Source organism: Camelina sativa, chromosome 18 (assembly GCF_030686135.1).
Source record: "Camelina sativa cultivar CO46 ecotype springtype chromosome 18, ASM3068613v1".
Taxonomy (NCBI): Eukaryota; Viridiplantae; Streptophyta; class Magnoliopsida; order Brassicales; family Brassicaceae; genus Camelina; species Camelina sativa.
Genome location: NC_141897.1, coordinates 11,969,173 through 11,984,347, shown reverse-complemented (window position 1 = coordinate 11,984,347; position 15,175 = coordinate 11,969,173). Strand labels below are relative to the sequence as shown.

At 38.4% G+C, this 15,175-nt stretch overlaps 3 protein-coding genes and 2 pseudogenes across 4 annotated transcripts; 2 read left to right on the top strand and 3 right to left on the bottom strand.

The window, feature by feature from the left end:
• Nucleotides 1-984: 984 nt before the first annotated feature.
• On the bottom strand, nt 985-1,628 carry LOC147922794 (uncharacterized). Its single transcript, XM_087497786.1, has 2 exons — nt 1,532-1,628; nt 985-1,439 (listed from the first exon to the last, which is right to left on the bottom strand). The coding sequence occupies exons 1-2, from the start codon at nt 1,626-1,628 to the stop codon at nt 985-987; spliced, it is 552 nt and encodes a 183-aa protein (XP_087353912.1).
• Nucleotides 1,629-1,805: 177 nt separating this feature from the next.
• LOC147922793 (uncharacterized) lies at nt 1,806-3,691 on the bottom strand (annotated as a pseudogene).
• Nucleotides 3,692-5,320: 1,629 nt separating this feature from the next.
• Nucleotides 5,321-6,517, top strand: LOC104763243 (cytochrome b561 and DOMON domain-containing protein At5g48750 pseudogene; annotated as a pseudogene).
• A 640-nt stretch (nt 6,518-7,157) lies between these two features.
• LOC104763241 (putative LRR receptor-like serine/threonine-protein kinase At5g48740) lies at nt 7,158-11,639 on the top strand. Of its 2 annotated transcripts, XM_087500086.1 has the most exons (17): nt 7,272-7,532; nt 7,615-7,701; nt 7,856-8,155; nt 8,243-8,694; nt 8,766-8,883; nt 8,967-9,035; nt 9,122-9,190; nt 9,269-9,337; nt 9,419-9,490; nt 9,573-9,641; nt 9,722-9,951; nt 10,031-10,236; nt 10,350-10,476; nt 10,576-10,644; nt 10,733-10,922; nt 11,008-11,140; nt 11,230-11,559. In XM_087500086.1, the coding sequence occupies exons 3-17, from the start codon at nt 7,905-7,907 to the stop codon at nt 11,446-11,448; spliced, it is 2,343 nt and encodes a 780-aa protein (XP_087356212.1). In that variant the 5' UTR covers nt 7,272-7,532; nt 7,615-7,701; nt 7,856-7,904; the 3' UTR covers nt 11,449-11,559. The 2 variants fall into 2 exon arrangements, with proteins under 2 accessions (XP_087356211.1, XP_087356212.1); XM_087500085.1 differs by having other exon boundaries at nt 7,158-7,532; nt 7,615-8,155; nt 11,230-11,639.
• On the bottom strand, nt 11,464-13,734 carry LOC104760855 (pentatricopeptide repeat-containing protein At5g48730, chloroplastic). The gene is made up of 3 exons (XM_010483838.3): nt 13,234-13,734; nt 12,577-12,983; nt 11,464-12,347 (listed from the first exon to the last, which is right to left on the bottom strand). Exons 1-3 carry the CDS (start codon nt 13,645-13,647, stop codon nt 11,633-11,635), a joined length of 1,536 nt encoding a protein of 511 aa, XP_010482140.1. The 5' UTR covers nt 13,648-13,734; the 3' UTR covers nt 11,464-11,632.
• Nucleotides 13,735-15,175: the final 1,441 nt, after the last annotated feature.

Here is a 15,175-nt window from a genome sequence, read left to right as displayed (position 1 = left end):
AGATGACATAATCTTTCCATGCATAGGACAAACAGAAAGGGTGACAGTGGGTCTCCCTTTCTCATACCCCGCAGAGGTTTAAATGGTTCTGTCTTCTCTCCATTCCAGAGAAGATTCATTGTTGGACCCGAAACACAAGTCATGATCCAGCGAATCCAAACCTCAGACAAACCCGCAGCGACAAGAGTATCATCCAAGAAGTCCCAACGGATCCTATCATAAGCTTTTTCCAGGTCTAGTTTTAGAAGCATCCACCCCTTTCTCCCCTTCTTCTGCTTCATTGAGTGCACTGCTTCTTGAACCACAACAATATTATCCGTGCTTAGTCTCCCAGGAATAAAACTGACCTGCGCAGGACCCACCAATTTTGACATAACCCCCTTCAACCGCTCCACATTGTTTTAGTAATAGTCTTGAATAACACATTACCCAAACTGATAGGTCGAAATTGTGTGATCATTTCAGGTTTGGCAACCTTTGCTATTAAAACCAGCAATGCATCATTTGTCTCTTGAGGAAGAGTCCCTAAAGCAAAAAAAATCCAGCACAAATCTGACTACTGATTCACCCACCACATCCCAACCATGCTTATAAAAGATTGGCTGATAGCCATCTGGTCCTGGAGCTTTAAAGCTCCCCATACCTCGAATCGCCCCTTCGATGTCTGCAGGCAAGAATGGCCTATTCAATAGAGCATGATCAGCTTCCGATAGCGACATGAAACCACTACTAGGAAGTTTCTCTACCACCGCATCAACATCTTGCAGAGAATATAACCGTGTATAATAATTCACCGCCAAAGACTCCAACTCCTGAGTATCCGTAATCCATCCTCCTTCTTCGTTTTTCAACATCTCTATCCGGTTCCTTCATCTACGTATAACTGTAGAAGTGTGAAAATAGGAAGTATTTCTATCCCCAAAATTGATCCACTTCTCTCTTGATTTTTGAAACCAGAGCATCTCCTCTTGCTCCAGAACTAAGTCAAAAACCTTTAGCCTCATGTTTAGTCCATGCAGCCTCAAACCTAAAAGGCCTCCGCTTAGGATCCATGCTAATCTCAGGAGCAAACTGCACATATATAGGGGCATGATCTGAAGATAAGAAAGGAAGGTGAGTCACCCTAGCATCTTGCCACTGTAACCTCGTTTGAGCACAACAGAGGACCCTATCCAAACGTTTCGCAACCAAAGTACTCTCAACTCGTCCTCTTTGCCTGGTAAATTTGTTACCCCGGAATCCCATATCAATTAAAGAGGAGTCATTTATCCAATCCCCGAAAGCAAGAGAATCAGAAGAGAGACGACCGTTACCTCCAGCTCTCTCATCCAGACGGAAAATGGTATTGTAGTCCCCACCCACAACAGGAGGACCAACCACACCCGACAAAACCTCAGTCAGCCGATCCCACAACCCACTACGCTGACTAACTGTGGGTACTGCATACACCACAATAAAGTTTAAGGGCTCTCCCTCATTCACTAGCTTCGCAAAATGAATTGGTCAGAAGCTTCCAATACCTCCATCTCACCAATCCCAGCTTGCCAAAGTAACCACAGCCCTCCACTTTGACCAACCACGTCCACCCGAAACGAGAACTCGAACCCCAGTCCTCGACAAATCTGCATCGCCCTATCACCGCCGGCATGTGTCTTAAAAATCGCCAGAACATCAGTGCTCCACTTCTTTACAATGTATCTAATCGATCTCCGGAAATTAGGTTTATTCGCCCCCCGGCAATTCCGTAGCAGTAGATTAATCATTGATCTTGATTTAACAAAAATCAGAACAAACGGGGGAGAACCTCATTGGGTCTCGTCAACCGGACACAAACTCCCACCTGGGTCATCAGCCATGACTCGCCGATCATCAGGTTGACCACCTACACTAGGTTGCCCAGAGTCCAAAACTTCAGGGATCATCGTATTCCACGGATCCATACCACCGCCGTCCGGACCAATCTCACACCCCATTGCGACGGCACCACCCGATCTCCCCCAGCTCTCCTTCTCGACTCTGAGTCTCTTGCCATTCGAGGACAATTACAATTCCACACGAATTGGGCCGAAAATCAAACCGGGGTGGGCTTAGTTACCTTTGTTTGTTTAAGCCTAATCATATTATTTTCATGGGCCTTCGAACCCCCAACTCTTCTCTCCTTAAGGCCCTCCTTGTTCCCATTTTTAGGCTTTACCACCACTCGAGCCTGCGATACGGTCTTACCTTGTGCAAGACTCTTCTCCCGCATCTCTAGATTTTGAGGAACTAGATTTTGAGGAACTCTATTTTCCTTATTAACATCATTCATATCAGAATCCCTTAACTCACGGGATACCAAATCCGCCTCTAACCTTCCAAAACTATTAGCCAACGAAATAATCCGAGATCTTGTTTCCTTAACTGGTCCACCGCGATTAATCCCTTGCTCACTACCAGAACCACCCACCGCAAACACCATTGGCGCCACCGGAGACACCGCTCTCCGTCTCCTCGACTGTACCACCGTAAAACCCTCATCAGCAACAGCAGTACGAGCCGGTTCCGTCCCCACAGGGACCTGCAGTGGTTGAGTTACCTCCACTTGAGCAGGTTTATTTTGAGGACACGAGTGCACCAGATGGCCGTATAGACCACAACGAGAACAGATATTGGTTAGGCCTTCATACATAACAAAATACCTTTCCCCATTAATCATCACTGTCCCCTTTAGGGGTTTCTTCAGGTTTACTTCTACACACACCCTCGCAAAACAACCCCGCTCACAGTTCAGGGTCGTCACATCCGCCTTAATCGGTTTCCCCAACCCTTTTGCGATGGCCATTAGGATATACTTATGATAAAAGTTGACTGGAATATTTGACAATCAAATCCAAACCGGAGTCGTAACAATCTCATCACGTATAGGATCAAAAGATGGAGTCCATCCTTGCACCATAAGATAGCTGCGAAACACCTTCCATGGGCCGCCAGTCAAAGCCACCATGGACTCCTCCTCCGATTCAAAACGAATCAGAAAGAACTGGCGAGGCAGATCCATCACTGACATCACTCCGACCGGCTTCCACAACTCCCTTAGCCTCCTACTCAACATTGAAACCGAGACGTTGCGACCAAGCACCTTCACGATCATACACCTTTGCCATAAGCCGTTCATGGTCGTTAACACTTCCTCCTCAATTGTTACCACCGGTTCCCCATCCTCCCCATGTGGGAACGACAAACTCACCCTCTCCGTAACAAAGTCATCATCCAACACTTCATCCGGGGAAAGGATCCCACCGCCACCACTACCTTTTACCTTCTGCACCCACGACATAAACTTGTCCGGAGGGTCACCCGGAGGCTTCCCCCTCCCCCAACATCCGCCATAGTAGCATCCTGGTCCTCTGTGTGCGAAACCCTAAAATCGCCCTCCATTTACTGTGAGAAACGAAGAGTGTGGCGAAACCCTAATCTTAAAATGAAAAGAATTACAATTAATAGAATTATAATTACTATGAAAATTAATTGTCAACGTTACTAGCTAAAATGATTGTGGCGGGTGTCCAATATATCCATTTAATTTGATTTTATTTAGTTGGGAATATATGAGATCAATATACGTTTTTGCCTTTTTATAATTTCTTTTCACTTAATTGTGTATTTTTTGTTCGTTAATTGTGATTAATTATAGTCAGACCCAACCCTTCATCAATTCTAATGAAACATTCGTATTGGGCCTCAAAATTTTGAATCCCATTTTGAAGGTTTTTTTTAAAACTAATAAGGCTTCAAAACTCCCAAAATTAGTAAAAATGCTTCCTAATTTGAAAAATGTCCAATAAGAGGCTCCCAAAAAGTCCAAAATTATTTAAAAGGTCCCATATTTTGAAAAAATATCCCATAATTAATAAAATAGGTTTTAAAATTAGAAAAAGGTCTCCATAATTAGCAAAAATATCCCAAAATTTTAGAAGTTAATATATAAAATATTTTGACAGCCCATATAGTTAGCAAAACAAATATCAGCTTTTAGTATCTTATTATTTTTTTAAAAAAATCCTTATTTTTTTTCTGTATTGGGCCTCGCATTTTACCAGATAGGCACTAATTATAGTATTTCTAGTTTATATATATATATATATATATATATGTAATCGTTTGGTTATATTGAAATTGCAAGAAGAAAAATATTAACTTGCCTGAATTACTTAGCCCAACTACGTAGTCCGATACAGAAAGAGGGATGGACCAAATCAATCAGTAGAGAGACTTAATCAGTTCTGTTAGGGCCTTAATAATCGATCTTATATCTTCTTTGGAGAAATTATAAAGTTTTTGAGATTTCAATATGTGATCATCCCACAGAACTTGACGCTGAAGAGTGAATCCTCTCCATCCAGATCTTCAGAGTTTAAATTATGAAATCTGGTAAGGAATTATATTTGATACTAGATAGTAATCTGAACGGAAATATTTTGTTAAATTTATATATTTTGTTAAATTTATATGGTCTTTTTTTCTTTTAAAAGTAATTATTTTGTAACACTGTATATAATATTAAAAGTAAAACTAATTTCTCATCTAAGTTTTGGACTGGATTCATTTCAAATCCGTCAGGTTATTCAGTAAAAGAGATTTATTTAACAAAGTAGGCTCATATCTACATATATGACTTGGTTTAATTTGGAATTACTTGGTTTTGAGTTTTCTTTTGGCTTTTAAGCCAATAACTCGTAATTACAGTAAATGATAAAAAATACAAAAATTTGGAAAAATAATATCAAAAAAAACTAAAAAGACATTGTAAGTGCAAAAAAAAAAAAAACTATCAAAATTGGAGTTCTAGATGAAAAGGTTTTACAATCATGTAGCTAAAGAGATATGTTTTGGTGTGCTTTGAAAAAATGTTAAAATAATAATCATCGGATCCTGTACGTAACTTTGAAAAAATAAATAATCATACGATATAATGCGAAATATCTATTACAGATTTAAAAACTCTTTCTAAATTTTTATAGTATCCAAATTAATTATATATATTAAGAGTAAATCTTTATAAATTTAAAAGAATCCTAATAAATTCTAGTTAACCTACTATATAACTTCGCAGAATAATTGGAAAATATGTCGGCCACAAATATGAAATTATGTTGCCGAAGGAAAAAAAAACGATTCCCAACTACAGTTGGAGTTGGAATTGTACGAAAAGGCTATATAAATAGACAACTCATGCAACTCGAGGAATTCATAAATCTTTCTTCGAAAGCAAAACTAGACTCTTGACTCAGGAAGATTTAATCTACGTGTGCGATCTCCGAATAAAAACGCAATCATCATCATGTCTTTGTCTTCAAGAACCATATTTGTGGTTTTGTGCTTTCTGTTCGTGCTCGCTCCATACTTCACTAGAGCAACAACCGATGGAGTTCAGGCTAGATGTGACTCTCACATCTTTAAAAACGGAAAACACTTCCGTTCTTGCATTGACCTTCCGGTGTTAGATTCGTTTCTACACTTCAGTTATGTTCCAAAAACCGGAGTGCTTGAAGTTGCATATCGTCACACCAACATCGAGAGTTCCAGTTGGATTGCTTGGGGGATAAACCCTACGAGAAAAGGCATGTTAGGTGCTCAAACTCTCTTGGCTTACCGTAACTCCACGTCTGGTTTTATGCGCGCTTATACTTCCTCAATCAAGGACTATTCAACTATGCTTCAAGAAGGTCCTCTCAGCTTCCGTGTTACACAACTAGCCGCTGAGTTTCTCAATGGAGAGATGACTATATTCGCCACTATGGTGTTGCCTTCTAACACAACCGTCGATAATCATCTATGGCAAGACGGCCCGCTGAAGGAAGGTGATAGACTTGGGATGCACGCCATGAGTGGAAATCATCTCAAATCCATGGCTACTTTGGATTTGCTGTCCGGACGAGTCACAGCCACAAAATCAGTGAATGGAAACATGTTTCTTGTCAAAAGAATCCATGGACTGGTGAACGCGGTCTGTTGGGGGATTTTTATGCCTATTGGAGCAATGGCTGCAAGGTACATGAGGACCTACAAAGGACTCGATCCCATGTGGTTTTACGTTCACATCATTTTCCAAACTACAGGTTATGTCGTCGGTTTATTGGGAGGATTAGGAACTGCAATCTATATGGCCAAGCACACTGGAATGAGATCTACGCCACATACAATGATAGGGATACTTCTGTTTGCTCTATGATTTCTTCAGATACTTGCGCTCAAAGCAAGACCGGACAAGGATCATAAATATAGGAAATACTGGAATTGGTATCATCACACTATGGGTTATATAGTGATTATTTTAAGCATCTATAACATCTACAAGGGATTAGCCCTCTTGCAACCTGGAAGCTCATGGAAGATTGCCTACAGTATCATCATTGGTGTCATTGGATTGTTTGCGGTCGTGATGGAGATTCTGCAATTTAAAACTAGATGGGGTGATTTGTGGTGCAAGAAATCCGAAGACCTAGAAGCTATTCAAACTCCATCCATTGATGTCTAGTTTTTAAGGTTTTCAAGCATTCGTATGCTCTGTCTTTACATTGTTATGACTATTTTCCATTTTTACTTGTAGAAGATTTATTTCAGAATGACAGTTCTTTTGTTAAATAAACAAAAATGATTTTTTTTTTTTTTAAATATTGTTAATGGGATTTTACATTGCTATGACTTTTGTGTCATCATTCTTTGCGTTTAGTTGTAAAAGACTTCGGAGTTTTTTTCTAAAAAAAATATACTAAAAACTTTCGATAGAAGAATTCGAAGTTTTGTAAATAGGCCAAACTGAGCATATAAAATGTGTTAGTATGTCGTAGCCTGTAGGAGAGGGTTCAAACCTTAATTAAGACGATAAAGTCCAACAGAAATCAATTAGAGATGATTTTCAAATGACTTTGACGTAATGAAAATTGTTATGCTTTCTAAGGCATTAATTAATTTGCTAGTATTTATATGTTTCCAAATTCTGGGAGACTTTAGTATATAAACAATTTGTCCAAAAAGGTTTTCTATTTTATTTTATTTTGTCCAAAATGGTTTTGCTTTATGAGAAAGAAAGCTTAAGGAGGATGCATTGAGGATTAGTGTTGAAGCCAAGCAAAACGTTATGTTATATCATTGCATTTGAAGATTCTCTCTGAAGCATAATTCTCATGATCATTCTTTATAATTGAGCAACCAAAATATCAGTCAACATATTTGACACTATCTCATTCTATTGTATGTAAGGAAGACTAAAGTCTAAAACAACATTCACTGTAGTTAAATTGTTAATTAGATTATTAAGTCGACACAGACTGTTAGTAAAATTATGACCACTGAGTAAAGTACCTACGAGTCATCACCATTCGCATCTTCATGTATTTAAAGAGTTAATTCATACACCATACAAGAAAACGAAAGAACAATTAATTAACATATGTTCTTCAGATTTCAATCAGGGAACTAGATGATGCTCTTTTGGGTCGATTTGATCTTGTTCAGTGGCTTTTGGGTGTTTGGTTTCTCCAATCCAGATGGTATGCAGATCCTAGACTTTTTCTCACACTCTTTTTATTCCTTTGCTTTCAACTGTTTGATTGAATCTTTGTAATGAAACAGGTTTCTTAAGTTTGTCCTGCGGCGGCTCAAGTTACACTGCGGCTTATAACATCTCCTGGGTTTCAGACAACGACTATATTCAAACGGGTAACACTAGCATGGTTACGTACATCGACAAGAATTCTACTTTCAGTGTTCCCATTAGACTCTTCCCGGATACTCATGATCGCCAATGTTATAAGGTACCTGTGACAAAAAAGGACTTGTCCTCGGTTCTGATTCGGGCTATATTCGTCTACAGAAACTATGATAGCCAGAACAGTCCTCCAGCATTTCATGTCTCTCTTGGAATGAGAATCACTACTACTGTTGATCTTAGAACCAATGATCCTTGGATTGAAGAGTTGGTTTGGCCGGTCAACAATGATTCTCTTTTGCTTTGTTTGCTTGCGATTAAAGGGAGAGGCATTCCGGTTATCTCTTCTCTAGAAGTACGGCCACTTTCTTTTGGTGCTTACAGAAACAGCCTGGAAGGTTCACCCAATGTAATTCTCAGGAGGAGTTACCGAATCAATAGCGGATACACAAATGGGACTATCCGGTATGAATTCTCAGCCTCTGAACTTGATCACTTTCCTTCTTTGGTGTGGTTTGTTGAACTTTCTTTGTGAATTTTGTTGAATGGCAGGTACCCTTTAGATCCGTTTGATCGAATATGGGATCCAGATCAAAGTTTTGCACCGTCTCACGCCTCTTCGAGTTTCAGTAGACTCACAAAACAGACTTCCTTCAACATTACTGAGAATCCGCCAGCTTCTGTTCTTCAGACTGCAAGAATTCTTGCTCGCAAAGACAGTCTCTCGTATATGCTTTCTCTACGTACACCAGGGGACTACTACATTATCCTCTACTTTTCTGGGATACTTTCACTCTCCCCTTCTTTTAGTGTAATGATCAATGGTGAAGTCAAACAATCTGATTACACAGTGACCAGTTCGGAAGCTGGTACTTTGTACTTTACGCAATACAAAATCAGTACGTTAAACATCACCCTCGGCAAAATAAAGTTCAATCCTCAGGTGAACGCTCTTGAGGTGTATCAAATACTCCAAATCCCTCCTGAAGCTTCTTCTACCACAGGTCTGTTGATTTTTCCTGGATAGAGCAAACTCCACCAGAGCTAAAGTTCATGTTTTAAGTTATCTTTGCAGTTTCAGCACTTAAAGTCATAGAGCAATTTACCGGGCAAGACCTTGAATGGCAAGATGACCCATGTACTCCGCTTCCTTGGAACCACATAGAATGTGAAGGAAACCTCGTTACATCATTGTAAAACAAAAGATTCTTGTCATACCTATAGCTTTCAACATTTCTTGATCTCAGCTCATATTTTTCTTATTCTGGCTGTCCAGGTTTCTTTCACAAATCAACCTGAGGTCCATTAGTCCCACATTTGGAGACTTGCTCGATCTCAAGACACTGTAAGTTAGCAATTCCTCAACCACTTTTTTAGCTTCTCATGTATACATGTGTGTTATCTTGAGTGTGCTCCACTTCTCTCCTGCAGCGACTTGCATAATACATCACTTACTGGAGCAATACAGAATGTAGGCAGCCTCCAGCATCTCCAGAAACTGTAATACTCATCCATATAACATTAACGTATTTTTTTAGGTCTCCTGTAGTATTAAAAAGCTTCTGACGGTATAACTAGGAATTTGAGCTTCAATCAGTTGAAATCTTTTGGCTCTGAACTGGAAGATCTGGCCAACCTTGAAGTTTTGTAAGTGATATTATACTGAGATTTTCTGGATATACGTTGTTTCTTTTTGGAAATTTTAAAGTATTTCTCCATTTCTTGAAGGGACCTGCAAAACAACAGCTTACAAGGATCAGTTCCTGAAACATTAGGAAAGCTGGAGAAACTTCGTCTCCTGTAAGTAAACATTAAGATCAAGAAGTAGCTTGTACATAACCATTTTCACACAAAGAATAATCTTTTTGTTACTTCTTCTCAGGAATTTAGAAAACAACAACTTAGTAGGCCCCTTGCCACAGTCTCTTAACCGGACGGGTCTGGAAGTCAGGTATACAGTTTCTGTCTCGGCATTTGCTAACAATATTCTGCTCAAGTGTTCATGGCATGACTGAAATTCTGTTTTATCAGGACAACGGGAAATCCATGCCTTTCGTTCTCTTCACTATCATGCAACAATGTGTCTTCAACAATTGACACACCACAAGTCACTATCCCTACCAATAAGAAACACAGGAAGCAGAACCGTATAGCGATCTTGCTTGGAGTTTCTGGTGGAGCTTTGTTTGCCACCTTCCTCGTCTTTGTTTTGATGTCGATCTGCACGAGGAGACAGAGAAACAAAGAAAGAGAGATAACCAGTATGTGAAGAATGCTTTCTCTTTGCCCCCACAAGGTTTTCGCTTTATGATTCTTACAGTATACCAAAATCTGTATCAGGAGCACAACTGAAGATGCAGAACTGGAACACTTCAAGAATCTTTTCTCACAAAGAGATCAAGTCAGCTACTAGGAACTTCAAGGAAGTAATTGGTCGTGGAAGTTTTGGAGCTGTATACCGTGGAAAACTACCAGATGGAAAACAAGTAGCGGTCAAAGTGCGATTTGATAGAACTCAACTTGGAGCTGATTCTTTCATCAATGAGGTTAAGCGCCCACAATGTCCTCATTAATTACTGGCCATATCTTAATGATGCATTAATCAAGTGATAAGAGTGCTGATATCTAAAAGTCTCCCTTTGTATTGTCAACCTTCTAGGTGCATCTTTTGTCACAGATCCGCCACCAAAATCTAGTATCCTTTGAGGGCTTCTGCTACGAACCAAAAAGGCAGATACTGGTGTATGAGTATCTGTCTGGTGGATCATTAGCTGATCATCTATACGGTATGAAAATCCTCAAGTATCTAGCAAAAACTCATTGTCCTTTATCAACGTCATCTTACTCACAAACATATAGCTTTTTGTGCTATCTTGGTTCAGCAGGTCCACGTAGCAAAAGGCTGTCAATGAACTGGGTTTCAAGACTAAAAGTTGCAGTTGATGCTGCAAAAGGTACATCTTCAACATCTGTAATTGGTATCATCATACTAGAACACAATTCCTCCTGGCGGATAGTAACATCTTTGTCTTCTTCATGAAGGATTGGATTACCTGCACAATGGAAGTGAGCCGAGAATTATACATCGGGATGTAAAGAGCAGTAACATACTTCTGGACAAGGATATGAACGCAAAAGTTTCAGACTTTGGCCTGTCAAAACAATTTACAAAAGCAGATGCATCTCATGTTACTACTGTTGTTAAAGGCACTGCAGGCTACCTTGACCCTGAGTAAAATCTACTGCAACTTCTCTCCGCATTCTTAATGTATTAACAGCTTAATTAGCTTATCAGTAATCACACTTTGTCATTCCAGATATTACTCCACCCTGCAGCTGACAGAGAAAAGTGATGTATACAGCTTTGGTGTGGTCCTGTTGGAGCTCATCTGTGGAAGAGAACCCTTAAGTCACTCAGGATCACCAGATTCTTTTAACTTGGTCTTATGGGTGAGAGAAACATGATTGTCTTTGTTTTCTCATCTCCCAGTTTTTAAGAACGCAGTGTAGTTATAAGATCAAAACACTGAAAAATGCAGGCTAGGCCAAACTTACAAGCAGGAGCATTTGAGATTGTGGATGATATCTTGAAGGATACATTTGATCCAGCGAGCATGAGAAAAGCTGCTTCGATTGCTATAAGATGTGTGGAGAGAGATGCATCTGGCAGACCGTCTATTGCAGAAGTTTTGACAAAACTGAAAGAAGCGTACAGTCTTCAACTCTCGTATCTAGCTGCTTCAGCACATACATACTGATAACGCACCACAAACAAGAGTAAAAAAAACATACTTGTTACAAATTTTTGTTTGTTGTTTGTGTTACAAAGTTTTGTAAGCCAACTCAAAATGGATTTACTCTCATACTAACTACCCTCTATCACTAGAACAAGGATATGGATACTAGACATATATATACCAGAAAATTGAGCTCTATTCCTCGCTAGAAATCCGGCTTCTTCAACACAACTTGGGCTTCACCAACAGAGTCAACAACACCATGAAGCTCTTTTACATGGGTAGTCATGCCACTAATTCTATACGCCTTAACCATTGTCCTGTATGTAACTTTATCAGGTTTAAATCCCTTCTTCTCCATGAGTTCGAGAACTCCTTTCATCTCTGCTAACTTTTCCAGCCTCCCATAGGCATCTACCAGACAGTTAAAGAACACGAGGTCTAACCTTATGTCTGAGTTCTCAATGAAACGCAAGACTCCCCCAATTTTATCAGCTTTACCAGCTCGTCCATAGGCACGAACAAGAGAACATAGTGTAACACAGCTTGGTTTAATTCTCTCCGATTGCATTAGTCTAAATAAGTACTCCATTTGTTTTAAGTCTCCTGCCCTCCCAAACGCATCAATGACCACATTGTAGGTGACTATGGTCCATGAATACTGATACTTCTGCATGTATTCCATCACAGCACTCATCTTCTTATAATTTCCTGATTTTCCATACGAATCAAGGAGTATATTGAAGGTTCTGATGTTGGGTTCAATCCCAGATCTCTGAAACTTCTCATAACAGTTCTCCATCATTTCTATTTGTCCATTTCCCCCAAAGGCTCTAAGAGTTGAGTTCATGGTCCAAGAATCAGGCTTGCAATCTTCCTCCCCAAGCATTTGGATAAGTGTTGATTCCATCTCCACAAACCTTCCAAAAACAAAAGAAAATATCTCAGTTCATGGATGCTTTGAACTAAAACATGATAACTGAAACCATATAATGGTTAAATTCAAGTATTCACTCCATCCCAACATGTTTAAACACTCCTTTTTTCGCATAAGTCAAAATGTTTGCAACCATGAAACATCAGATGAGATGGAGTGAGTACAAATTGATATAAACTAATGAAAATTCGAAAGGAAAGGGTGCTACGTACATTTTTGCTTTCCCATATGCATCGATGAGGGTATTATATGTGATTGTATTGGGTCTAATACCCTGTCTTCTCATATCAGAAATCAAATCCTGAACCTTATCAAACGCAAAAACCTGAAGAAACGACTTAATAAGGATGGAATACGTGTGCACATCCGGCTGACAGTTATGACTACTTTTCATACGTTCCAGAAGAGTAAACGCAGCATCAAATCGTCCACTCCTACTATACGCAGATAAAAGTGCAGTATACACTTCATGATTCACCACACAACCTTCATTAATCATTGCCTGAAATAGTTCATGAGCCTTCTCCGGCTGTTTGCATTTTCCAAGCATCACAATCAGCTTTACATATATGCCAACGTTTGGTTTGTACCATAGCTGTTCACGCAGTAGTTCAAACACCTACATATACACCAACATTATCTTATGATTAACGCACACAAACTCAACACTCAATCTAAAACCATTAAGTAATCATCCTTAACAGCTAATCAATATACAATCTGAAGCTACTATAACCATAATCTGAAATTATCAGCTTATCAACAAAATCTATAACCAAACATAGCCAAATTACTCAATTAGTCCATCAGATTCACTATCAATACCAAAATTAAAGGACGAGATAGTTTCGGAGAAGAAGAAATCAAACCTGAAGAGCAGATTCCCATCGGAGAGCTGTGATTCTTTCGTGAAGAGACTCAAGAACAGTCCTTGGAAGAAGCTTCTTAGATCCTTTCTTCTTCTCCATTACAGCCTTTGTAGCTTCTCTTCGTAGTATAATCGATATAGCCTTCCTCGAAGCCATCTTCGTGTTTGTATCCTCTTTACTCTGCTTAGAATCTCTCTCATTCGCGTCCTCCGTATTCATCAGCCATTTGCTTTGCCTCGTATCTCTAAGCGACGAGGAGGAACTATTGTTGCTATTATCTGAAGAAATTGTATGATTCGGCTCGCGTGGGGAGATGGAGATGCATCGTACTATGATCATTCTCTCCGTCGGTCGGCAGTTAAACGCCGTCGGGAGTGGTGGCGCGTGTGGAGTGGAGGTAGAGAGCGAAACCATTTGAAAACTATCCTCAGAAATTTTAAGGATCAGACATTTACTGAGAGATAAAGAAAAATGGAAAGGTTTATTAAATTTTGTTGGGCCAGGCCCAAAGTAACTAAAAGGAGATCCTTTGCGATATAAGAAAAATTAAGAGGGTGTTATTTAGGCTTTCACTCCATACACTCCATACTACATAGTGCGTACTAACATTTTAGTATGGAATAAAATGAACTGTAGTATGAAGTAAAAATTAGTATACACAACACCATACAATAGTATGCATAACACCATACGATTATGAATGGTAAAAATCAGACTATAGTACAGAGTGGTGTGTACAAAAGATTAAAAACAATTTTAATAATATTTTAATCATAATTAACTAATAATTGTTACAAAATATTTTTAAAAATTACAAATCAAAATCTATTATTTCGATTATCCCATAACATATTAGCAATATTTTCTCTTATGTTTGCCATATATGGTCTATCTTCTCTCTCGACCTCATCTTGTTCAGCCATATTTTCAAATAAAGGTAGATGTATATTTGAGTTATGTGTATATTTATTTAAATAATGCACATGATTTAAAACTACTAAAACTATAAACTAGTAAAATTCTCAAGTATCTACTATAAACTAAACTAAAAAGAAAATGAGGTGAGAAAATAAAACTTATGAATTTGAGATGAGATAAATGGTTGATTCAAAATAGTTTTCTAAGATTGAAGAGCTTCAATGATAAGATAAGAGAGTTCTCTATAGATTTATTTTTTGTTTTTGGGAATATGATTTTTTGCTGTGAATTTTAAAATTTGTGAATGTATATATATACACATTTTTGTAAAGTACAAAGAAACACAAGTTCAACCAATGAGATGAAAATATTTGGATTCAACTAGTTTAGAGCACGTTTTTACCCAAATTTTATTGTTGGTATGAAGGTTTTAAGGAGTAAACTGAAAAAATCGGACCAATAGTACAATTCACACATTATGCAGTTTATTTTTCAATTGCGGACTAGTATAGAGTTTTACTGGAAAAGTGCATACTAGTATGGAATGGTGAATGGTCAATTAACTGTGGAATAGTCCGACTTTAGTCCGGTCCGGAGCGTACTATTCACAGCCTTAGTTTTGTGATTTTTAAAGAGTTTATAAGTTTTGAAAACTTTGTTATTATTCAATCTTGAATTACAAAGAATATTAAAATCATGTGTTATTTATAAAAAGAATATTTTTACCATTCATAAATATTATTTAACCGCTCGTTTTAAATCAACTGATGCATCTCTTTCGCCAAATATTATTTAACCTCTTGTTAACTATATATTTTACAACCATTAAAAAGGCCCGTTAACTGCTTTGCAATTGCTGAAACGAGAATACTAATTGAACCCTAAAATGAAAAAGAAAAACTGTAATCATCACCAGATCAACTTATAGAAAGTTTTAAGTATATACCTTATGATCCTTATTATGCTTAGGAAATACATCAACGGTTAATAATAATATTTCATTATTTGCATTGATAATATTGTC

Bases quoted from the DNA above. Each gene is read 5' to 3' on its own strand.
- LOC147922794 (XM_087497786.1), bottom strand. From the start codon at position 1,628: ATGCAGATTTGTCGAGGACTGGGGTTCGAGTTCTCGTTTCGGGTGGAC. The intron at 1,440-1,531 runs GTGAGATGGAGG...TGGTGTATGCAG, and splicing joins ACTTTGGCAAGCTGGGATTG to TACCCACAGTTAGTCAGCGT.
- LOC104763241 (XM_087500085.1), top strand. From the start codon at position 7,463: ATGATGCTCTTTTGGGTCGATTTGATCTTGTTCAGTGGCTTTTGGGTG. The intron at 8,156-8,242 runs GTATGAATTCTC...GTTGAATGGCAG, and splicing joins TACACAAATGGGACTATCCG to GTACCCTTTAGATCCGTTTG. The intron at 8,884-8,966 runs GTAAAACAAAAG...CTGGCTGTCCAG, and splicing joins GGAAACCTCGTTACATCATT to GTTTCTTTCACAAATCAACC.
- LOC104760855 (XM_010483838.3), bottom strand. From the start codon at position 13,647: ATGGTTTCGCTCTCTACCTCCACTCCACACGCGCCACCACTCCCGACG. The intron at 12,984-13,233 runs GTTTGATTTCTT...GTGTATATGTAG, and splicing joins GATGGGAATCTGCTCTTCAG to GTGTTTGAACTACTGCGTGA. The intron at 12,348-12,576 runs GTACGTAGCACC...TGTTTTTGGAAG, and splicing joins GCATATGGGAAAGCAAAAAT to GTTTGTGGAGATGGAATCAA.